General features: G+C 37.1%; 1 protein-coding gene across 4 annotated transcripts in view; it reads right to left on the reverse strand.

The window, feature by feature from the left end:
- Positions 1-345: 345 nt before the first annotated feature.
- The window catches only part of TET2 (tet methylcytosine dioxygenase 2), a 143,919-nt gene continuing 118,381 nt past the window's right edge, over positions 346-25,883 (reverse strand). For all 4 annotated transcript variants that reach the window (XM_019962356.2, XM_070791124.1, XM_019962357.2 and 1 more), the window contains exons 7-11: positions 23,398-23,548; positions 21,171-21,260; positions 10,208-10,345; positions 7,151-7,505; positions 346-5,148 (exon numbers count right to left, since the gene is read on the reverse strand). In XM_019962356.2, the coding sequence (XP_019817915.2) occupies positions 3,659-5,148; positions 7,151-7,505; positions 10,208-10,345; positions 21,171-21,260; positions 23,398-23,548 (2,224 nt within the window). In that variant the 3' untranslated portion in view covers positions 346-3,658. The remainder of the gene's footprint in view (positions 5,149-7,150; positions 7,506-10,207; positions 10,346-21,170; positions 21,261-23,397; positions 23,549-25,883) is intronic.

Consider the following 25,883-nt stretch of genomic DNA (forward strand, 5'->3'; position numbering starts at 1 on the left):
GACTCATTGGAAAAGACTCTGAATCTGGGAGGGATTGGGGGCAGGAGGAGAAGGGGACGACAGAGGATGAGATGGCTGGATGGCATCACTGACTCGATGGACCTGAGTCTGAGTGAACTCTGGGAGTTGGTGATGGATAGGGAGGCCTGGTGTGCTGCGATTCATGGGGTCACAAAGAGTCAGACATGACTGAGCAACTGATCTGATCTGATTAGATATAGTTTACTATTAAGAATAACCATCTAAAAAGTATCTTTAAAAAGCTCCTGTTTTTCATTACCTTCTGCCCCACTGAGGTGGCAGTAATTCAGGAAGTGAACAGAAACTTCAACAACAAGACAATACTTAGAGTGCATTAAATAAATATAAATTTTATTAAAAACACTCACATAGCGTTATCAGGAATGATATAATAATAAACGCTTTCAAATAACCTGCATTCATAACATTACAATACTTACAGTATTTATAACCATCCTCAGATTTTTATAGACAAACCGAACATCTCATGAAAATAAGTTTTTAAAAAAAGCGTAGAAAAATGCACACAGAACTCATTATCTTAGTGTCAGACGGCAGAAGTTTCCTACACAAGTTAACCACTAGCTTTAGAAGTGAACTGTACACCACTGTGCGTCAATCAGGATGAAAAATTCATTCAAGTAAAGTTGACACCACTCAAAAGCATTTTCAAGTATGGCTATATAGTCAACCTGATATTCCTATATAAGCAAATTGGAGATCTGCTTTCCATTCATTCTGAGGCAGGTTTGATATTTACAATTATAGATCTGATATTTACAATATGCCACTTAATTTCTTCTCCTTCCTACCTAGCCTCTCCTCAACCCCCCAAACTATACGTCCTGCTCTGTTGGCCAGCAGTTTGACAAATGACAGTGGATTGATACAGAAACCAAATATTCACTCATCTAGGGATTTGGTTGACTCAAAATCAACAAATGTGCATGTAGTAACCAAATATTTAGGGTTAGATACATGGCATATGCAAAACATTCAAATCATGCAGTTTGAAATATATAAAGCAAATGTTCTTGAAATGCTTGTAAACTGGTCACAGCCAAAAACTAGAGAAGAAAAATTTATTTTAAAGACAAAAGCCATGTTTTGACTAAAAAAATCCATTAAGATTTGACCAATAAAACTCAAAGGCCTCCATTGATAAAGAATTTATTTGAAATGTTAAAAAGCAAAAATGTACACAGACTAAGACATAATTGTACAGTTGATTGCACACCATCCCCCTAAGTGTTTTGCTTGTGTAGAAAAGTCCTGTGGATCTGTACCTGTATTGATTACAGGATCAAAACATCTTTTATTTAGAGAGTTAAAGACTCTAGCCAACAGCCACTTGCCAAACTCCTGACTTACAATTTTCCCTTTATCAACTCAGTGCATTCTATTTTCATGTAATTTTTTTCTGCTTGAAACAGTCAAAAGATTTTCCAAACTCTTAAAATGCTTTTCTTTACAATAAAAACAGCCAACAGATTTACAAGATTAGTTTTAGTTACATCAGGACATATACAAGTAAAATAGGAGGGATTCAAAATAAAAGGGTTAAATCCCTGAAAAAGAATATATTATTAACCTACAACAATTTTACATGAACACAGGTGACGTGTTGGCATAAGGAGAACATGAGCTGAAATATCCCTGAATTTTTAGAACAAAAAGGTTGAAGTTCAAGTTATACTTGCTAAGAAATCAAGTATTGGAAAAAGGTATGTTTTTTTTTTTAACTAAAAAAAAAAAGCCTTGGAAAAAAATGATGGTACACAATGCTCTAAGCTTTCACTCTCAGTTCAATATCCTATTGCCAAACTAGTGTTGAGGTATATGACAAGTAGGAACATCACTCAAACCTTTAATGAATTCTTAGCTCACATTATGATATATTTGTAGCAGGTTGAGTAGCACCATCATGATGTGAATTTTGTTTCAAATCTATATATATATATATTTATATATATGTATATATTTTAATTTCTTTTTACAGTACTAAAATACTAAAGCATTGCGTTAAAAAAGTTTGTTTACAATTTAATTTACTTACTATACATCTCTTTCATTTCTTTATACAAATTAATGATTTAAAACCACCACAGCAAACCAGCTGCCTGTTTTTAAATTTTTTTAATTAATAGATTCACACGGAACTAACCCTGTTTATTCATCTTATGCAGGCATCAGTCTGCTCAATCTTTCTGGTAAAGAGGACACTTAAGCTAAGACATGACAACATTAAAATGTACAATTATCAACACAAAGGCAGACTGCCATTTGGTTCACCAAAGGGAACCATACAGATCCATAAAACAGCATTGGCTTAAGTGAACTAGCTTTGTTGAGTCTGTAGCATGCTTTTATTTATTACCTGCAGTTAATAGAAAATTCTTAAAACTCTACATATTTGAGCAATGAACTTGTCATACAATTTTGTATAAAACTGTTTTACAGTATAGCATGTAAGATGAGCACCAGAAAACATGTGTTTTGTGGACTAATGTATTCCCTTGAATCCAGTAAGCCCCATTTTGGATGTAACTGGCTGTAATAAAAATGGATACATTGCTCATCAGCAGATGCATGGCTAAAAGCAAAAATATTTTAAAAGCTTTCCTTAAAAAAATCAACTTTTCATTCTAAAATGAAAGTAAACTTTTTTTCTTTTTCTTTTTTTAAACATCTCAGTACCTTAGCATTGTTCAAGTTGTCAAAGCTTAGGTAGACAAAGTGCTTCTAAAACACCATTTAAAATATTTATAGATATACATGTCTGTGCACATATACATATGTGTATATATATGTACATATATGTTTATTGTCCTACAAGGACTTCACTGGATGAGCAAAATCCAGAGGCCTTTAAAATGTCCACATTTTAAAAACTAAGCTTGTGTAAGAATAGGTAATTATGATTAAAAACTTGAATGAAAAGGTACCCCCATTATTCAAGGGCATCAGAGTACACTGATAGCATCTTGACGGTATAAAGGCATTAAATTTTCAACTGTTAAAGACACCATTTTCTTAGCACCATTTCTTAGAACATCCAAACAAATTCAGTGTTTTGCTGTCTATTCACGCTTCCTGTAGCTATTTCGATAAATAAAAGTTAATATTAAGGTTACAGTAAAAACTGCATGTTTAAAAGCCATAATTCCAGTATTTCAGTACATTGTATATTCAGCACCAGATGGTATTTTAAGATTCCTGCCCCTGTAATACTACAGTACTTGATTTGTGTTCCATGACTATGCAAACTTGGTATTATTAGAAGTGGTCACAGATGTGTAGAGTTGTAAAGGGGGGGAATCACATTTACATATCGTCCCGTCCAGTAATAGAACCAGTGTTTAAAAATGTAAATTGTGGAACACTTCCTTCTCCACCTTCTTTTTGCATAGAATGCTTTGGTCTTTTGCCTAGATTCCATCTGTGACCACTTAGGAGTCAGTGGAAATTAAGTGCTATGGCAAGATGACCTCTTGTTTTGCTGGTGAGCCGAGGTTCTTCCCACCACATTTGTCAGGATTACTGTGTCCTTTCACCACTGCCCACGTCATGAGAACTACACTAACGGACAAGTTGGTTGTGGTCTTTTCAAATGAGGTAACCAACTCAAGGGGCGACATCATATGTATCTGTTGTAAGGCCCCGTGACCCTAGTGAAGGCATATGGAGATGTAGTTACTGTGGAGTCTGTGGTCACGGACATGGTCCTTTCAGCAAGGGACTTGATGAAGCGCAGGTAAGTGGGTTCGGAAGGTTCATGCGGCTCAGTGGGCTCCCGTTTCACCTTTTTGCCGTGGGTTTTCTGAGACACATAGTCTGGGCCGCACTTTTCTTCCTCTTTCTCACGGGCTCTCTCGGCCATTTTGGCTTCCCAGAGCGCCAAGCCATGTTTTGGCTCATTCATGCTCTTGTGCTGGTAAAAGACAAGCGAGATCCTGGTGGGGTGATTCCTGTTGGGATTCTTTAAAGGGGTCGTGGCGTGCAGCTCGCGCTTTGCACACTCGATGAGAATTGACCCATGAGTTGGAGCCACAGCCACTCCTCCGATGTCAGGATCCAGGAAGCTCTGCTCGCTGTCAGACCAGACCTCATCATTGTCCTCGGTGGCCGAAGGCTGCTTTTCCTGACTGCCAGCCTCGTGTACTTTGTGCAAGCCTTCCTGCACAGGAGGAGTTCTCTCATGGTTAAGACCCGGAAGCACCTTAGATAAGCCATTCGCTGTGTGGGACAGCATGTCGTTCTCCTTGTTTTGGAGATGCAGAGCATGAAGGGAGCTGTTGAACACGTTTGCAGCTGCACTGTAGTTATGGATTAAATGAGACGCTGGGTGATGCTCACCATTTTTATAGTCTATGTTTGAAGTGCTCAAATTGGGCGGTAATCTAGAGGTGGCTCCTATGAAGTGGCCATCTATCTCATGCGTGGAATAAGGAGGAAATGTCCCTACATGGTGTACATTTGGTCTGATAGTACAGCTGCTGAAGGCATCTCCTTGCATATTTTGGTTTCCATAACCTAAGTATTTAGAAGTAAAACTCTGGCTGTTTCCAAACCTTGGCTGGTAAAGTGTGTGGATGGGTGGCAGATTTAGCTTAGAGAGAGGGTCTTGGTTTGGATACCTATAGAGATCCATGGGCTGAGACTGGGGAGAATAGGAGCCCAGATATTGGGAGCAGTTGTCCACTGATATGTTTCCATTGCATTGATATGATGGATACTGGTTACTCTGATTCAAAAGCCCAGGGTAGGGGCTCATAGGATTGGAAGAATTCAAATAGGAACCTGCAGCTTGGGATGAGGTGGAATAGAGGTTCACAGGGTTGGCACCTCCATAAATATCTGAAGTATGCGAAGAGCCTGGATAAGGGCTCATTGCATTGGGCCGTCTCATGTACAGATTGGTGGATCCAGACGAAGAGTACGAGCTGACCGACTCTGACTGAGAGTTATTAGTTAAGGGGTGATGTGGCTGCTGCTGTGGGGGCTGCTGCTGGGGCTGCTGCAGCTGTGGCGGCTGCTTCTGTGGCTGTGGAAGTTGTTTCTGCAGTTGGGGCTGGGACTGGGGCTGCTGGGGCAGCTGCATGACTGGTCCAGGAGGTTGCAGAAGTTCTGTGGACAGGATAAGAGAGAGCAGGGACAAATATGCTTGATTATCATTTAATGAAGGCCAGTGAGGACGTTTACACACATGTGAGAACCAGGACTAGAATTATGCAAGACCTGTCAAACAAGGGTAAGAGTAACATCAGAGCTCTCTAATCACTGTCGTGCATAATTTTCTGTGTCTAAAGTGTTAGAAATAAAATGGCAGAATCCATAACAGTGCAACTGGGTGAATGGTGGGAAATGTAATAAAACATCCAAAAGCCATTCCACTGAGGGCACCATGTGCTCTGGAGCTTCTGTGCTTTTGATCACACCACACTGTCTACTGAAGTGCCCCGCCCCATCCTCCCCATCTCCCTGCCCTTCCTTGACGCAGTCATCCTTTCCTCAAGGAAGCCTTCTCTAAAGCCAGCTTCTAGTGCTTCTGTAATTCTTGGTCATAGTCACTGCAAACATTAAGTCAGATAAAGCAACAGTCATAATATACTGGATACTGGAATTTATATATAATGGATATTGGAATTATCCATGTTGAGTTCTTTCTTCACCTCACTGTAAAGCAATTCCTTGAGGGAAAGGATCCTGTCTCATTTCACTTTATTTCTCCATTGCCTGGCAAACAATGTTAAATGGGTAAAGAAGCAAGAAAATTTGTTACGGAAGATTTAGCAATGCTATGAGAAAAAAAAAAAATGGCATTCATTTAAATACCCAAAACACCTTATACAATTGGCAAACTCTATTTCATTAGCATGCTTTCCAGGAAGGAAATCCACACAGTTATAGATAGAACTTTAAAGAAACGTTTAGCTTTGCATGTGAAACTGGTAAAAGTCACACTTCTGTTTCATGACTTCACTTAAGCAAAAAAAAAGAGAAAAAGTAATATGAGATCAGAACAGATAAATGGAGCTGCAATGGCAGTTCTGAGAACTGAAATGACTACTGCAGAGGCCAGTTAGAAGGAACTAGATGCAAAGTTCTTACTGATTATACTATATAGCTAACTTAAAGGAGCTATCAGGGAGTGGATAGGATTTACTTAGTGTAAATCAACATATCAACAAATATTTATTAAACATCTTTGACATATTCTAAATGACTTAGTTTTATCTCTGAGATTCAGAGACAAATCAATCAGTAGGGAGATTTGACTTAGTGAAGCAGAGATGGGCGGTTCCAAGCAAAGCAGGATACTAACGCAAAAGATACACATTTTTCTTTTGTTTATGGCTAGGTCAATACCATCTCTTAAATTTGGATATGGACAACATGTTGTATGATTTTATTTTTTAGAGTATTAACTATAGTCATAAAGCAAGAAGCTTTAGAAAGAGAATATTCACTAGGCATTGATAAATAATGCTCTATTGCTATAACTATAGATGTGATCTAGTTTGATGGGTAAAAGTTTTATAAGAACTGTATGTGGAGCCCCCTTGCATACCTCAGACTCAACCTGGCTAAGGAAAGGTATCTTGTTCTCCTGCCCTTCCCCTTCCATATCTCAATAAATAGTACTATTATCTGGGCTTATAACTTTAGAGTCATCTTTAACTATTTTTTCTCCTTCATTCTAATGGGTTTTTCACTGATGTATTGATAATCATTTTGGAAGAATTCGCTTCTATCATCTGCACTACACCAAAGTTCAAGCTCTTTTTATCTCCCTCTTGGTTGACTGCATCTGTCTCCAAGCTATTAGTTACTCTACCTCCAATTTGGCTTGCCAGTCATTGCTAATAACTCTAATTTCACCACATCACTTACCATAAAACTCTGCCATTTATTAGAAAATAAAATCCAAACTTCCTCCTCAAACTGGGGCTAATGGTGCAACATCTCATTACATCTCCAAGAACAAAGCCTGGGCCTTGCTACCTTAGAGAAAATTCTGGTATGGAATGAAGACCATGGCTGAACTTAACCTTCCAGAATCAACAATGTTCACTTTTAAAATGTGTCATCTAACACAAGAATCTACAGCACTTCACGTTAGATTTACCTGCCAGCTGTTTAGCCTGGCTTGCATTTTCAGTCTGTTTCAGACGAGATGCGGCTGACTTTTCTTTTTCACTCTTATTTGTGCTGGTCTCCAAAGAGGAAAGCTTTTCAGCTGCAGCTTTCTTGGCTTCTAGTTTCCTCTGTCGGCCCGTCTTGACCGGCTCTGCTAACATCCTGACCTTCCGCCGAAAAGAACTCAGTACCTGAATGGCACCGTTTCGTTTTTTCTCCTCCTGAGCTTCTACACTGCCAAATTCATCAACATCAGAGACTTTGTAGAGAGGCAGAACATGGAGCTGCTCATCCTCAGGTTTTCCTCCAATTTCTCGATTGTCTTCTCTGGTGAGGGTGCATACCTGGCAGGGGAGTAAGAGAGCACAGCTTCAGTTTCAGTCCAAATGAAAGCTGGTGTGTGTGAGTTTCTCCTCAGTATTTAGATTCATGGTGCTGGCCTACTGGACCAGATTGGTTTGTTACCCTAAAACCATGTTTGTCTATTAATGAAGACTGCATCAAAATGGTACATCAAGATAAATAAGTTCATTTTTTTTTTTTAATCTATCAGGAATTGTTACTTGTAGTGACCCTGTTCCTCACAGACATTTCTAAGGGAAGAAACTGTACTGTACCCAAAGTGTAGCAATCTTCCACTTTTCACACTTAACAAAATAGATGTGCTAGAGGTGAAGCCTCTTCAAAAAAGAAACTACAAGTTTCCTCCACCAAAACGACTTCCTCTGTTTTTGGTAATATCACATTCGCCTCATTTCATACTTTTGTGCACAAAGAAATTTCACATCTTTCTTCACACCTAACTCTCCTTAACTGTGTTTAGGAAATTTGCACCAGATACCAAAGTGAAATCTAAATAATGTAAAACTAAAGATTTGATTCATATGTAACTTAATGCTGTTTCCACCTTTCTTTTCTCTCCTCTATACTCTGTGAAATCTAACTTATTGTTTCTCTTCTTTCTCATTTCTTTTCTAAAAAGGAAAAAAAGCTACTTCTGCTGCTCTGATAACTTGATGGTACTTTTTTTTTTTTGGTTGGCCACAATCACATTGGCTTTGAAAGACTGTTGGTTTTGAAATACTAGCTTTGAGTATTGAGTGTTTTTAATTGAGAAAATGTGACCACAATTATTTAAAACCCAAGGTAACATAAAAATCATTGAGAGATATGCTTGAAAGGAATGTGATTGTTAGATTTATGTTTGTAAATAAGTTTAACGTGTGATGGTATTAAAATGGTACACATAAGTCATCCCAAATTCTTGTCTCTGACCATCTGTCACCTTTTCCCACAATTTATCCCTACTCACTTCTACTTCTCTTGTGCAGCTTCCATCTAACCTTACAGAAATTGCAGTCTATCAGAGGTAAATTCCCCTCCACTTAAAAATTTCTTCTTCCTCTGCCTGCTCCCCATCTCCTTGCTGAAGAGGAATCTGGTTATCTTCAGGACCAACTATAGCTCCATCTATCATTTGAGCCTCCAAATGAGCAGATGTTCAATACCTGATTAGTGATGATATAAGATATTATAGATGATAAGCCTCGTGTTTGTTCTCCTGGATCAAAAGTTAGCAAACTTGGGTTAGTGGCCAGTCTGCCTTGCAGCCTGTTTTTTTGTATGGCCAGTGAATTAAGATTTTTTTTTTTCATTTTTAAAGAACTTTTTATTGGGAGGGACCCAAAGAACATTACAGAGATCCTATGTGGCCTGCAAAGCTTTTTAACAGAAAGTGTCCAACCCCTGCTCTAAATTATAGGTATTAATACCTTCTCTGCTTTTCAACAAAAATTTCAAACCAGCTTCCTCAAATTACTTCTACTGCCTCTCTGAATTATTTTCTCCTCTGTAATAGAACTATAGTGCCTGCCTTATATTTTCCACGTTAGGTCTCATCTTCCTCAGATACACTTAAATCTATGTTGATGACTCACTGTTGTTCCGTCGCTCAGTCATGTCTGATTCTTTGTGACCCCATGGACTGCAGCATACCAGATATGCCTGTCCCTCACCACCTCCTGAAGTTTGCCCAAGTTCATGTCCATTGCACTGGTGATGCCACCCAGCCATCTCATCCTCTGATGCCCTCTTCTCCTTCTGCCCTCAATCTTTCTCAGTATCAGGGACTTTTCCAATGAGTTGGCTGTTTGCATCAGATGACCAAAATACTGGAGCTTCACCTTCAGCATCAGTCCTACCAATGAGTATTCAGGGTTGATTTAAGACTGACTGGTTTGCTCTCCTTGCTGTCCAGGGGACTTTCAGGAGTCTTCTCCAGCACCACAGTTTGAAGGCTTCAATTCTTTGGCATTCTGGAGGAGGGAATGGCAAACCATTCCAGTATACTTGCCATCAGAACCTCATGAACTGATGACTCATTAGGTTGATTAATTTATAGTTTCTATACTTGAGCTTTTTCATTCTTTATCTCCATCCTGGGTCATTATCACCCTAGGTGCAAGGCCACACCCTGAGTTTTATTGGTATAGAACACACTGCTCCCTCCTAAGATGGATCCATTTTCTCCCCTTAGCAAAGTTTCCAATTAAGGGCAATTCATTTCCCTGACTGTAATATGTAGCTACAATAGGTGGTTTTGGACTTTGACCCTTCTATAGTGGTTACTGTGACAAAGGCGACACATTTTTCATATATCTTCTCTATGTAGGTTAGACTGGTATCTTGGCTTGTGTATGACTTTTTGATGAACTGATTATAACCTACCAGATATTTGATACTAAATTCTGAATGCTGTTTTTTGACATCCAATTATAGCTAGCAATGTTTAGTCACCAGTTTAGATTAGCACCAAGAATGTTCATGATTTTCACGTACTTCTCAACAGTTTTCCACTGATATGCCAACCTGTTACGCGAGTACTAGTTATGCCAAGTAAGGTCACTTGCACCAGCAATCATTCATGAAAACACTGGTCGCTACGATGACATCTGCAGGAAGCAGAGTACTCTAATTAAATGCTGCCAGCTTCCGTCCTCTACTCTTCAATAGCACACGCTGCTAACCTGTCCTCAGCTCCACCTACCAGTGTGCTGCCATTCTGCATGTTTTGCAAGTCTCTGTGGGCGTGAGCACAGAAGTCCAAACACGCGGTGACCCCTGAGAATGGACGGCCTTCCTTCAGACCCAGACGGCACTCTGGTGCTCTGTGTTCATATTCAATCTGAAAAACAGAAGTGTGTCTATGAGTGGGAAGGACTGAGGCATCTGAAATTCTTAGGCACACATTTGAGAAAACAGTTTAAGACAGGTATACCAAGCAGGTCAAAAAATTCCTTAGTATTATATTTTATATTCCCAAACACAATGGAATGAGGTGAAATGGGGCAAATGCTTTGACATAGTAAAGTTTTTCGAGTGTTATTGAGATATAATTGACTTATACTTTAAATACATGTTTAATATATATATATATCAAACAGTACACTATATATATATGTGAAACCATTGCCACAAACAAAATAATGTACATACCCATCTTTCCCCAAAGTTTCCTCATGCCTCTTTACTTTCATGCCTCCTACTTTGTTCTCCAGTAAGTAAGTAAGTGAAAGTCACTCAGTCGTGTCTGACTCTTTGTGACCCCATGGACTATACAGTCCGTGGAATTCTCCAGGCCAGAATGCTGGAGTGGGTAGCCTCTCCCTTCTCCAGGGGATCTTCCCAACCCAGGGGTTGAACTGGGGTCTCCCACATTTCAGGCAGATTCTTTATCAGCTGAGCCACATGACTTTCTTCTCAAGCGCAAACTACTGATCCGCTTTGTCACTAGAGATTAGTTTGTATTTTCTAGAATTTTATACAAATGGATCCATTTTGAGTTAATTTTCATATAGGGTGTCAGAATAAGAGTCAAAGAATTTTTTTTCCATGTGGATATTCAACTGTTCAAACACCAGTGGGTAAAAAAAGTTTATACTTATCCCATTGAATTGCCTTTGTTGAAAATCACTTGACCATACATGTTGAATCTATTTCCAGACTATCTATTCTGATCTTTTGTTATGTAATACAAGAAGGCAATGGCACCCCACTCCAGTACTCTTGCCTGGAAAATCCCATGGATGGAGGAGCCTGGTAGGCTGCAGTCCATGGGGCCTCGAAGAGTCGGACACGACTGAGCGACTTCATTTTCACTTTTTACTTTCATGCATTGGAGAAGGAAATGGCAACCCACTCCAGTGTTCTTGCCTGGAGAATCCCAGGGACAGAGGAGTCTAATGGGCTGCCGTCTATGGGGTCGCACAGAGTCAGACACGGCTGAAGCGACTTAGCAGCAGCAGCAGCAGCAGTGTACAGGCACGTGTATGTGTGTGTAGGCCAATAACTAACTGTCTTAATTACTAGTAAATGTAGATTTGTAGTAAATCTTGAAATCCTGGAGTATAAATATTCAAATTTTGGTCTTTAAAAAACTGTTTGACTACTATGCGTTCTTTACACTTCTCTCTCTATATTTTGGCGTCACCTTGTCAACTCCTTCAGAACACCTGGTAAGATATTGGTAGGTCATGTACTGAATCCATTGATTAATTTGGGAAAAACTGACAAATAATATTTAGTCTTGTGATCCATGAACACTGCATATCTTCCAGTTATTTAAGTCTTCTATAATGTCTCTCAGCAGTGTTGTGTAGTTTTCAGTGCATAGGTCTTATATAGTTCTGTCAAATATGTAGCTATGGATTTCATTTTTGATGCTACTGGTTTTCATTTCAACTTTTAATTGTTTATTGCTAGTATATAGAAAATATAATTTGCAACTGTTGTAAACCATTTATTAGTTCTAGGTGTTTTTTTTGGTAGATTCTTTGGAATTTTCCATGTAGATACACATGTTGTCTGCAAATAAGGACAGTTTTATTTCTTCATATTCAAATCTGTATCCTTGCCTTCTGCACTGTCTAAAATTTCCAGTTAGATGTTAAATAGAATAAGCTACAAGGATATTTATACAGCACAAGGAGCACAGCTGAAAATTTACAATAATTATAAATGAAGTATAATCTTCAATAGTTGTGAATATCTGTGTTGTACATGTGAAACTCATGTGGTAAATCAACTATACCTCAATTAAAAAAATTAGGATGCCACAAAAAGCTTGTTGCTAAGATGAAAACTGAAAACCTATCTTGAATTTTATTAAGCAAACATCCATTTGATAAAGAATTATATATTTTTATTACTGTATGACAACTGTATATTAAACTTATATTTATAAATGTGGCACAGAGAACATTGTCAACAAACAGTAAAACCTAGTTGAGAAGTTAAAAGAAAGATGTTAACTAGAAGTGGTAAGAATAGTCGTCCTTTTCTTATTCTGAGTAATGTGTTTTTTTAATTTTAGGTTTCCATTTATTGAGTTTTCACAGATGTCAAAGGTCTACCTTAGATAATGGGCATGATTCCATCACAAAATGGATGCATGGCTCAGATGGTAAAGAATCTGCCTCCAATGCAAATTTGATCAATGCAGATCAACCCAGGTTCGATCTCTGGGTCAGGAAGATGCCCTGGAGTAGGAAATGGCAACCCACTCCAGTATTCTTACCTGGAGAATTCCATAGATAGAGGAGCCTGGTGGGCTATAGTCCATGGGGTCACAAAGAGTCAGACAGAACTGAGCAAACACTTACTTTTTATCACAAAATAACATTAAAAAGTTTCATGTCATAAAATAGAGTAAAGCAAATTACAGTTCTACCTTGAACAAGTTAAGGAGTGAAATGCTTCTTTAACTTGCCGCCATGCTGTAAAAACACTAAGCACTTTAGTTGCTGCTGCTACTGCTGCTAAGTCGCTTCAGTCGTGTCCAACTCTGCGCAACCCCATAGACGTGCGCCCACCAGGCTCCCCCGTCCCTGGGATTCTCCAGGCAAGAACACTGGAGTGGGTTGCCATTTCCTTCTCCAAGGCATGAAAATGAAAAGTGAAAGTGAAGTCGCTCAGTCGCTTTCAGTCTTTCACCATTACTCATGTTAGCTTTAGGTTTTTCATCTATGCCCTTTATTAGGCTGAGAAATTTTCCTTCTATGAATGTTAAATCTTGTCAAATGCCTTTTCTCTGTTGAATATTTTTTCCCCCAATATGTTGGTTAATACAGTGAATCACATTGATTGATCTTTGACTGTTAAATGAACTAACTGTTCCTGAAATAAACTCCATTTGATTATGATGTATTATTCCTTTTACACCATTATTGGATGTATTTGCATGAAATTTTGTTAAGAACTTTCATAGTAATATTCATGAAGATCATTGGACTTTATTTTTTCTTTGATGTCCTTGTCTGATTTTAGTATCAGGATATTTCCAGTCTCACAGAAGGAATTGGGAAGTATTTACTCCTTTGCTATTTTCTAGAAGAATTTCCATTGTTATCTCTTTCTTAAATAATGGGTAAAATTTGGAAGGAAAATCATTTGGGTTTGGAGTTTTCTTTTTGAGAAAGTTTTTACTTATAATTTCTTTACTAGACACAGAATTATTTGTGGTATTTATTTTCTTTCTTAAAATTTATTTTTAATTGGAGGATAATTGCTTTAGAATGTTGTATTGGCTTCTGCCATGCAACAATGTGACTCAGTCATAAATAGACAGATATCCCTACCCTCCCCCAAACCCCGCACCCATCCCAGCCCTCTACATCGTCACAGAGTACTGTGCTGAGCTCCTTGTGTTATACAGCAGCTTCCCATTAGCTGTCTATTTTACATATGCTAATGTATATGACTTGCTTCACTCTGTGTAATAGGCTCTAGGTTCATCCACCTCACTAGAACTGACTCAAATGTGTTCATTTTTATGGCTGAGGTAATATTCCATTGTATATATGTACCACAACTTCTTTATCCATTCATCTGTCGGTGGACATCTAGGTTTCTTCCACGTCCTACTTATTTTTTCTTTAGTAACCTTTGGTAATTTGTGCCTTTTAAGGACTTTGTTCATTTCATCTAAGTCATTGATTTTATTTTCATAAAGTTTTAATAATATTTTCTATTACTAATTTGTAGGATCTACAGTGATTTCTCATCTCTAATTCTTGATATTGACAATTTGTATCTTCTATTTTTTTATTGATTAAACTGACTCAAAGAAATAGCTTTTGGCTTCACTGATATATTTTGTTTTCTGCATTCTATTTTATTGATTTCTGTTTCTAACTTCTGCTTTTCTTTCCTTCTGTTTCTTATAAGGCTAAAAGTATTCCTTTTCTCCAAGTTTCACAGGGTAGAAGATCACTGATTTGAGGCTTTATACTCTTTTGATATAACTGTTTGATGCTATAAATCTTTCTTTAAGCAAAGATTCAAAGTTGCATCCCACAGATTTCAATGCCACATCTTCATTTTCATTCAGTCTGAAATAGTTTCTTTGTTGAGATTTGTGATTTTTACTTTGTAGGGTCAGAGAACATACTTCGTGACTTTTAAATTTACTGATAGTTAATATTCTGGGTCACCAAACAATTATCTTGGTAAATCATCCTTGTACACTTGAAATTAATGTTAACTCTGTCATTGTGTGGGGAGTTTTATACATGCCAATAACATCAATTTGGTTGAAAGTGCTGTTCAAGTCTTCTGTTCCCTTATTAATTTTCTGTCCACTTGTTCTAACAGTCATTGAGAAAGATATACTGAAAATTGATTGCGGTTGGAGATTTCTTAGTTCTATCAGTTTTTGTTTAATATAATTTGAAGCTATTTATTATATACATAGTTAGGATTATGTTGTCTTGCTAACCTGACCTTTTTATCACTATGAAATCATCTTTATAATATTCTCTGCCATGAAATCTACCTTGCTATTGATATCACTCCAGCTTTTGATTGACATTAGTACAATATTTCTTGGTTCTTGCTTTTTAAAATCATAATTGTTTTACATCAGTGTGATTATTCAATATTACAAGCTCTACCTTTTAAGTTGGGAGTGGTAAAAAAATTTACTTTTAATGTGTTTTTTTTATATTGCTGGGATTAAATATACCATATGCTATTTGTTTTATATTTGTTTTATCTTTGGTTCCATATTTTTAAAAATGCTTTGGGATTCTATTCTCATCTCTTTACTGGGGGGCTATACACTTTTTTTTAGTGGCTGCTTATTTTAAAGTTTATAGTGCAGTGTAATAGTTTATCCATATAGTATTATATTATTCCATATATAAGAATCTTACAACCGTATACTTCCAATTCCCCAGCTTCTGCACTTTTACATGTTATGAGCCTTAAATTACATTTTAAATATATTTTAAAATACCAAATTATCTTTTAAAGAAAATTTTTTAAATAAGGGAAAAAGTCTTTTTTCTTAAATATCTACGATTTATGATGTCTTCATTCCTTTTTGTCAATGCAGATTTCTGTCTAGTATTTTTCTATCAGAGGGCTTCCTTTAACATTTTTGAAGTGTTAGTCTGCTGGTGGCAAATTATTTCAACTTTGGTAGGTCTGAAAAAAAATTTTTATTTTGCCTTCAGTTTTTAGAGTCTTTACCGATTTCAAGGTTGATAGTTTTATTTATTTATTTTTCCCAGTACTTTAAAGATGTTTCTTTTTTTTTTCTTGCATTTGTTTATGTCTATTATCATTTTTTCTCTATAAATAATGTCTTTTCTTTCCCCTCCTCCATCTGCTCTTCATGTTTTTGATTTTAATATGACTTTATGTAGCATTCTTTGTTAATCTCTACCCCCGCTCCCCACAACCTCTATTTGGGGCTTGCTGAGCTTCTTCTGGGATCAATGGGTTTATTGTTTTGAACAAACTTGAAGAGTAATTGGCCATTATATTTTAAAATATTCTCTGTCCTCCTCCTGGGATTCTAATTACACATATATTAGGGTAATAATACTGTGCCATAGGCATTTGATCAATTCATTTTATTTTTCAGTTTTGCTTTTCCTCTTTCACACTGGGACATTTCTATCACCACATATTCAAGCTCACTAATCTGCTGTTAATTCCATCTACTGTATTTTTTATTCAGATATTATGTTTTTCATCTCTAGAAGTTCAGTATGGGTCTGATATCTTCTTAGCTGTTTTTAAAGTCATGCTCATACTTTCCTCTATTGTCTTGAGCAAATGAAATATTAGCGATTTTAATGCCCTTGTCAATATATTCTTATCATATATCATTTCTGGAACTATTTCTGTTGATTGCTCCCTACCCCTGCCCCCAATTATGGATCATGTTTTCTAGTTTCTTTGTATATCTGGTAATTTTTGATGAGTTACTATACACTATTAATTCCATCTAAAAAATTTTTTTTTTGTTCTGAGATGCTGTTATGTGTGTGTACTCAGTTGTGTCTGACTCTTTGTGACCCCATGGACTGTAGCCTGCCAAGCTCCTTTGCCATGGAATTTCCCAGGTAAGAATACTGGAGTGGGTTGCCATTTCCTCCTCCAGGGGATCTTCCTGACTGAGGGATCAAACCCACATCTCTTGCATCTCCTGCATTGGCAGACGGTTTCTTTGCCACTGCGCCATCTGGGAAAACCACCCCCCACCCCCACTAAGTTTGTTGGAATCAGTTTGATCCTTTCAAGGCTTGCTTTTAAACATTATTAGATGGAAACAGAACAGCCTAATCTACTTCTGTTACCAAGGCCAGGAAATTCTAAATACTCTACTTAATATCTTTCATGTTAGGGTGTCTTTTCCTTCTGGATGGTATTAACAATAACTAGTCCAAGTCCTGTATAAAATCAAAGGATTGTTTTGCCTCTTTTGATGATTCTTTCCATGGCCCTGGTAATCTCTTCACATGCATGGAACATTCAGTACACAGCTGAAGACTCTACAGATCTCTGGAGCTCTTCTCAATGAAGCATTCTTCTCTTTGGGACTCTGAATTGTGAATTCCAGCACTTTTACCGAATTCTGAACTTCGTATCCTAACACAGAGAAAACCATGGCATCTGTGTAGGTTCCTCCTTCCTGCCTGAAGCCTAATGTGCTCTTTAGGAAGTAAGCTGGGGTAACTGTAAGTTTACCTTTTAAAATTCCCTTCTCTTAAGTGTTAGTATCTTGAGTTTCTTATTGTCTTATATCTAAAAACTACTGTTTTGTGTATTTTTCCTTTTTTTTTAAAATGTGTGAAAGTAAATCAGTTTCTGCTAATCCACCATGGCTAGAAGCTGAAGTCATAACATGATAAAGTTTGTGATGGCTTGAATATTATTTACTATTAGGTTTATACAACATTTTTGAGAGACTGGCTAAAGGTAAACAACCACTCTATTTCACAAACCACAGTGGTTTGTGACTATTTAGTCCATGCTGTGGTCTAGTTAGCTTTATTCTGTTCCTTGAATAAAAATGATACAAAATCTATTTGAGTTTTAGACTTATGCCATCTTAGAAGAAACACCATGCAGGAGTCTGTGAATGAATGACTGGAAATTAATCGGTCTGGAAGACAATTCTAAGTGGATGACTTTCTGATGGTGTAAAGCTGTGCTGTTCAATTTGGTAGCTAGCAGCCACATGTGGCAATTTAAATTTAAATTAATTAAAATGAAAATTTCATTAAATCAACTGCACTATCCACATATGAAGTATTCAGTAACTGCATGTAGCTAGTAACTACCATTCTAAACAGTGTAGATAGGAAATAGTTCCACTGTCATAGAAAGTTCTCTTGGTCTAAAATGTCATCTCCACGTATGATGAAAGCACATGATTTTAAGATTTAAGCCTGCTAATTCAGGCCTAAACTTTAGTGGTAAGATAATCATAGAAAAGACAGAGAAATACAAATCTACTGGAAGATATGAAGGTGTATTTAAATTAAGAAAATATATTCTCATATCAGGGAGCTGACAGAAAAAATGCTGTGAAGACCCAATGAAGCTTAACTTTAGCAGTAAGACTTTATGAAATCAAGGACTAAAGCAAGGAAAAACATGCATATGTGAGAAATAAAGGTATAATATTCAGTTGGGGAAAAGGAGGCAAAGACCAAATAACAGACCTTGGCAGCATCCATAACTTTTATGTTTTACATATTCTGTAGGAACGATCACATGGCTGTTTTTCAGATCTCTAAACCATGTTAAGCTATATGGATAAATATTTCCAATAGTACCTACCATGAAATTAAAAAAACACCTTATTCATCCTTAGCCATTAGATGGTTTAGTTTATATAGACACTATGTCTATTTTTTAATGTATGAATGTATGTATGCATTTTATGGTGGTAACACAACATGAGAGCTACAATTTTAGAAAATGTTTAAATTTGTTGATTATAGGTACAATTATACAGTAGATCTCTAGACATTATTGATTGTGCTTAACCAAAACTTTATGCCAACTGGTTAGGCTCCTTTGTCCATGGGATTTCCCAAGCAAGAATACTAGAGTGGGTTGCCAATTCTCCAGGGGATCTTCCTGACCCAGGGATCAACCTGGGTCTCCTGCATTGGCAAGCAGATTCTTTACCACTGAGTTACCAGGGAAGCCCATAGTACATCTACACATTTGCTCATATACAAATATTAAAACATATCTAAGGAATTATATATAATCATAATCATGTTGTTATAACTTAAAAATCTGAGGCTCCTTTGTATTTTAGATATTCCAGGTTTAGGAAATGCATAAAATACTCCAAACACAAATAGAGGAGAATATAGATGCTTAAATAATCATGTTTGTATGATACAGTCTATAGTAAGAATCAAAGGAGTAAGGTGAACATCAATGCTGCTTGTTCTGTCCCATTTCTCAGCTAAAACCATTTGATTAATAACCTCTATAAAAAATTCATTCAACAGAAAATGGCCAAACTTGAAATCTAGCAATATAGACTCAATTCATTTTCTTTTTATAGCTTGATTTATTGTGTTGCTTATCCAGAGCTGTTTTACAACAGTATCAAACCATTCCTTATACTTTCCTGTGACACTGATTAAAACAGGTAAGGTTGTAAAATAACAATATTAATCCCACTGTTATTAACCACATTTAAAACAGTCATATATACATCTCTAAAAATCTAGGTGTGACATAAAACAACTTATAAAGAGACAATCATTAAAGTTGCCCTCTTTGCTACTTAAAAAAAAAAAGTGAATTGGGGTTTGAGGAAAATGTTGATGTCCACATGTTAAAGAATAACTAAACTGTTAATTAGAATTGGTCCCGTCTCTGCTGTAGACCAATCTAGTCCCCTTAGAGTCTTTAACATTGTTAAGTACTGCAAATAACAATGTTTGCAAAAATGTTGCCCTTCATACTTCCTCATACTTCCTCATATCCCCGCTGCTGCATACTCTGAATACCTTCTCATCACTTCCAGCTTTCCCCATCTATCAGTCTTCCTCTTAAATCTTTAACCTCTCCTATTCCATTGTTCCTACCCCGCCCCGCCCCCCCCCGCCCCCAGCCATTTCTTCAATGGTTTCTCTTCCTCCACTCACCCCTAAACTGTTAAATGTCAAAATCATTAGCCCCTTCTCATCTTTATAATCTCCACTCTGAAAAATTACATTTACTACTAACTACTTCCTGCATTTTGATAACTCCCACAGTGCTAACTTGGATTTTTTTTTTCTGATTGTTTTTCTAATTATCCTAGAAATATGTCAAATCTAGCATGTCCAAAATGACATTTATCTTCTCATTATCTCCTCCAAACTTAATTTTCTTCACTGATTCCTAATACTAATTAATAACCACCTAAGCCAGAAATTTGGTGGATCCTCAAGTTCTCCTTTGCTCATCCTCAAATCCAATTGGTCACTATCAGTTCCACCTCAAATATTTCATATATTTATTTCATTTTATCACTGCTGCTATTTTGTTAAGTCAGGACCTTAACATGTCTTGCCCAATGGCTGCAATAGTTTACTTCTTTAATCTTCCATTAATCTAAGCTGCATTTCATTTATTTGGCTTGAGTAGCCATATAGAGTTAAAACACTTCACTCTCACCACTTCCCTGGTGGCTCAGACAGTAAAAAATATGCTGGCAATGTGGGAGGCCTGGCTTGATCCCTGGGTCAGGTAGATCCCCTGGAGGAGGGCATGGCAACCCACTCCAGTTTTCTTGCCTGGGGAATCCCATGGACAGAGGAGCCTGATAGGCTCCAGTCCACGGGGTTGCAAAGAGTTGGACACAACTGAGCAACTAACACTCACTTTCAACCTTATAGAGTTAAACCGCTTCACCCTCACTGCCCCCAATATACACTTAGAACACCCCAGTGATAGGCCTCTTGTCTTCAGGATTTTAAAGTTCAAAGATCTTTGTATGGCCTCCAAGGTCATTTACAGCTCTCCTCTACTCAGGGAGAAGCTTTTATTCCTTCAGAAATGTGTGCATACCTCTATCCCAGCTGTTATCATTTTTTTCTATAGTTGGCATTTTACATTCCTCCTCTAAAGAAGGAGTTTATTGAAACCGTGCAGACTTCATGGTCTTTTGCCTCCTTCATGAGCACCTCTAAACAAGTCACCAAGCCTTCCATATAGGCACAACCTGGCACACACTTAGAAAACAGGGGGAAACTAGAAAAATCTAATATATCTCATCACATGTATATACACTTACAAAGTGGTACACCCATAGCTTTATATGTATAGCCTTGCTATGAGAACAGTTAACAGGTGGTTAACAGGTGGTTGGAACTATAGTTTGAATCATATAATTTAATTAACCACTAAAGCCTGTCTATAGAGATAAAATTATCCATATGAGAACAAGATTAGTAAGCAAAACAGCTTGTGAGCCTTAAAAACTCATTATCTTTACAGATTAAAAGACCAGAATTATGCTCTTTTGGATGGTATAACTTTCATGTATCAAAAACAGAACACTACAGTGGCTTCAACAATTAGGAAGAGAAAAAGTTAGATAAAAGAAAAGCATTGCTTCGAAAATATTTCTGGAAAGACAGGTAGGTCATCAATAATGAGTAAGTAAAGTGTCTCCATAACTGTCAATAACTGTTTAAACTTACCTGATTATTATATGCGTCAGGTGCAAGTTTCTTGTACGTTGGTGCCATAAGAGTGGACAGGTTTTGTAAATGAGACTCCAGCTTCTCTTCCTGTATAAAATGAATAATTCTGCATATTAAATCCCAAATCCATTCTATCCATATATGAAAGGTGATTAATTAGATTTTTTTCACCTACATTTTAGATCCAAATCACTAATAGCATCTCTTATTAAATAACTGCCATCTTAACACACGATTTCTAGGTGAAAAGCACAGACCATTTATAACCTATTTTTGTTTGTGTTGTTAAGGCAATGGCACCCCACTCCAGTACTCTTGCCTGGAGAATCCCATGAACGGAGGAGCCTGGTGGGCTGCAGTCCATGGGGTCACTAAGAGTCGGACACGGCTGAGCGACTTCACTTTCACTTTTCACTTTCATGCATTGGAGAAGGAAATGGTAACCTACTCCAGTGTTCTTGCCTGGAGAATCCCAGGGACGGGGGAGCCTGTTGGGCTGCTGTCTGTGGGGTCACACAGAGTTGGACATGACTGAAGTGACTTAGCAGCAGCAGCAAATGTCTGTCACTTTGTTATTTTAATAAGATTAATCCATTTTCTACTTTGCATGCATTTTATTAATATGTCTATACTAGTAGTAGATTAGGAGAATGAAGCCATATCATTTTAAAAGGTCACATTCTCTACTCCTCTCCAGTTAGTGACCAAGGAAGATGAGGTGTTGAAAGGATTCGTTTGGTTTAACCTGTTTCCAATCTTTATATTTTTAAATGTTTATAAAAATAGCATTTCAGAATTTGAAATATCGCCATAGAACTAAAAATCACTAGGTGATTCAAATATGAAATAAAACTCTAAGAACTATAATGTGGTATATGTGAAAAATTTTGTAAAGTTTGAAAGAGGAAAAATGTTCAGTTACATTCCCTCCCCCCCAACAAAGATATGCTTTTTTAAATGCTAGGTGATAATAGTCCATTGTTCCATTCATACTTAGAAGTTCTCATTTCACGTTCATATTTCTCTAAAAACCTTGGGAGATTTAACCAGCTGTCAGAAAAACGTTTGTATTTCAGAAGGTGAGGAGATTTCTGACTGAAGCCCTCCTATCTGACAGACAGAGGATGTTACGAGCCATCCCCTGGATTTGGTTTACATGAAACACAGGAATAAATATTTATGAAGTAGTGGTGAAAAAGCTCTCCAGTGTGAAAAATTAAAGTGGAAGACAGCATGCAAATTTGCTATTCATTAGGTTTATTAAATAGTTGGGTGTTTTTCTTTATGAAAAGAGGACATCTAGCACATTAATACAGCTTATTAAGATATTATAATTCTATGAAAAAAATTTGTGACTTGAAGAGCTTTTGCACTTTATTAAATTTCCACTTACTATTATAATTACAAATAATAGAGATAACACATTTTTCAATTAGAAGGACATGTAAAAATTATTATATCAATAGTATAGATATCTATTTCAATTGCATCTAAAATTTGAAAGAAAACTATACTGTGTACAGATTCACTAAAAATTTTATCATATTTAAACACTAAACATACTGAGGTTTTCCAGTTATTCAATTAACATACCCTAGAACACAAGCTACCCAAAAGTTGTTAAATTGATACCAGTTTACAAGTTATATTTCAAGAAATTGATAGTCTAGAGAAAGGACAAACCCAGTGACGTCAATGAGAAATCAGAGTTCATTTATTTCAACTACATTTTTGTATTAAAATCTAAATATGTTTTAGTTACTTGAATGCAATTATAGTAACATTAAATTGTCAAGTCTCATGGGCTGAAAATGTGACTAGAAATAGTCTTTTATGAATGTGGCAGTCACAAACATGGCTTCTATAATTCAGGTTTAAAAGATGAAAGTTTTAACAGTCAAATATTAATAATTTTAATATGGAAATGACAGCTGTGTAAAACTCTGGAATTAATATAAAAGACAAAGAATAAAAACCCGTAAGCAGAAAGAGTTTGTGTTGCTCAAACCCTATCACTTTGGTATCACATGGTTGTTATCATGCATAATTTTATAAAACATTATATGTGTGTCTACAGTTTAGCCAAAATTTTATTGATCCATCTTTGAGATGAAATTCTCTCTGATAAAGAGAGTTTAACAGAGTATGTCATATTATTCATTTCATCTGTGTTCATCAATTCTCCATGAAAATAAACAGATTATACATCAGGAAGTAAACAAACCTCTTTTGGGTCATCCCCAAGCAGCTTAAATTTTCTTGGGATCTTGCTTCTGGCAAACTTACATCCATTGTAGTACATGCTCCATGAACAACCAAAAGAAAAGGAGGCACCACAGGTGTCTGGGTCCAGCCCCTGACAGGCACAGGTTCTCCTGAGAAAGCAAAGAACCAAGTTCATGACTATGGGTAGCACTGACTGGGCCATCAATCTCATATTCTGGGTATCTACATTCCAAAATGGGTGCAAATTAATTTTAAAAGTCTAACTTTATATTAAGCTGTGCCGCAATCAAATGAGAAAAGAACTATTTCAACTGACTCAAAAAGACCATTTAAACAAACATTTTATTGCAATATAAACTGGAGAAAAGTACACATGATTTTATAGCTTGCAATCACTCACAAATGAAACATACCCATGTGGCACTTAAACTAAGAAACAAAACATCCACTTGACCTTCAAAACCCCATCCTTTCAGGCCCTGTCCTCCTAACAGTAGCTTCTATCACAAGAGATTAGCTTTGCCTATTTTTACACTATATGTGTGCCTGTGCCCATACGCTCAGGCATGTCCGACTCTTTGCGATTCCATGGACTGTAGCCCGCCAGGCTCCTCTGTTCATGAGATTCTCCAGGTAAGAATACTGGAGTAGGTTGCCATTTCCTTCTCCAGGGGATCTTCCTGATGCAGGGATCGAATCTGCGTCTCCTGCATTGGCAGGCAAATTCTTTACCACTGAACCACTAGGGAAACCCTTTATACTGTATATACTATTGTTTCCATGGTGCTTAGTCACTCAATTGTGTCCAAATCTTTGTGATTCCATGGACTGCAGGCTGCCAGTATCCTCTTCCCATGGAATTCTCCAGGCAAAAATACTGGAGAGGGTTGCCACTCCCTTCCCTAGGGGATCTTCCCAACCCAGGGATCAAACCCAGATCTCCTGCACTGCCAGTGGATTCTCTACCAACTGAGCTACTAAAGAAGCTCTTTATACAATAGATACTGTAAACCTACTGAATTTAGTGTGTATGCATGTGTACATGTATGTGAAAGTGATATAAAAGTGAAAAAGTATGTGTGTGTATATATATAGTTTTGCCCATTTTCATTCTATGTATAGTATAGATCACACATACATTTATGCATACACACACACACACGCACACATACATAGTTTTGACTATTTTTATACTACATGTAAATAAAAGGCAGAGGAACCAGAGATCAAATTGCCAACATCCGTTAGAGCATCAAAAAAGCAAGAGAGTTCCAGAAAAACATCTACTTCTGCTTTACTGACTATGGCATAGTCTTTGACTGTGTGAATCACAACAAACTGTAAAAAATTCTGAAAGATGGGAATACCAGACCACCTTACCTGCCTCCTGAGAAATCTGTATGCAGGTCAAGAAGCAAGAGTTAGAACTGACCATGAAACAACAGACTGGTTCCAAATCAGGAAAGGAGAACGTCAAGACTGTATATTGTCACCCTGCTTATTTAATTTATATGCAGAGTACATCATGTGAAATGCCAGGCTAGATGAAGCACAAGCTGGAATCAAGACTGTTGGGAGAATTATCAATAACCTCAGATATGCAGATGACACCACCCTTATGGCAGAAAGTGAAGAACTAAAGAGCCTCTTGATGAACGTGAAAGAGGAGAGTGAAAAACTTGGCTTAAAACTCAACATTCAGAAAACAAAGATCATAGCATTCGGTCCCATCATTTCATGGCAAATAGATGGGGAAACAATGGAAAGAGTGACAGACATTATTTTTTGGGGCTCCAAAATCACTGCAGATGGTGACTGCTGCCATCAAATTAAAAGATGCTTGCTCTGTGGAAGAAAAGCTATGACTAACCTAGACAGCATATTAAAAAGCAGAGACATTACTTCACCAACAAAGGTCCATCTAGCTATGGTTTTTCCAGTAGTCATACATGGATGTGAGAGTTGGACTATAAAGAAACCTGAGCGTTGAAGAATTGATGCTTTTGAACTGTGGTGTTGGAGAAGACTCTTGAGAGTCCCTTGGACTGCAAGGAGAGTCAATCAGTTCATCCTAAAGGAAATCAGTCCTGAATATTCATTGGAAGGACTGATGCTGAAGCTGAAACTCCAATACTTTGGGCCACCTGATTCAAAGAGCTGACTCATTTGAAAAGACCCTGATGCTGGGAAAGATTGAAGGCGGGAGGAGAAGGGGATGACAGAGGATGAGATGGTTGGATGGCATCACTGACTCGATGGACATGACTTTGAGTAAGCTCTGGGAGTTGGTGATGGACAGGAAAGCCTGGAGTGCTGCAGCCCATGGAGTCACAAAGAGTCAGACACAACTGAGTGACTGAACTGAAATGACACTACACGTAGTGTGCTATATATTTTATACTGTAGTATAAAAATAAGCAGTAATGTGTATATGTATATTATACACATACATACATACATAACATACACAGGTACATGCAATTA

This window comes from Bos indicus, chromosome 6 (assembly GCF_029378745.1).
Source record: "Bos indicus isolate NIAB-ARS_2022 breed Sahiwal x Tharparkar chromosome 6, NIAB-ARS_B.indTharparkar_mat_pri_1.0, whole genome shotgun sequence".
NCBI classification, from domain to species: domain Eukaryota; kingdom Metazoa; phylum Chordata; class Mammalia; order Artiodactyla; family Bovidae; genus Bos; species Bos indicus.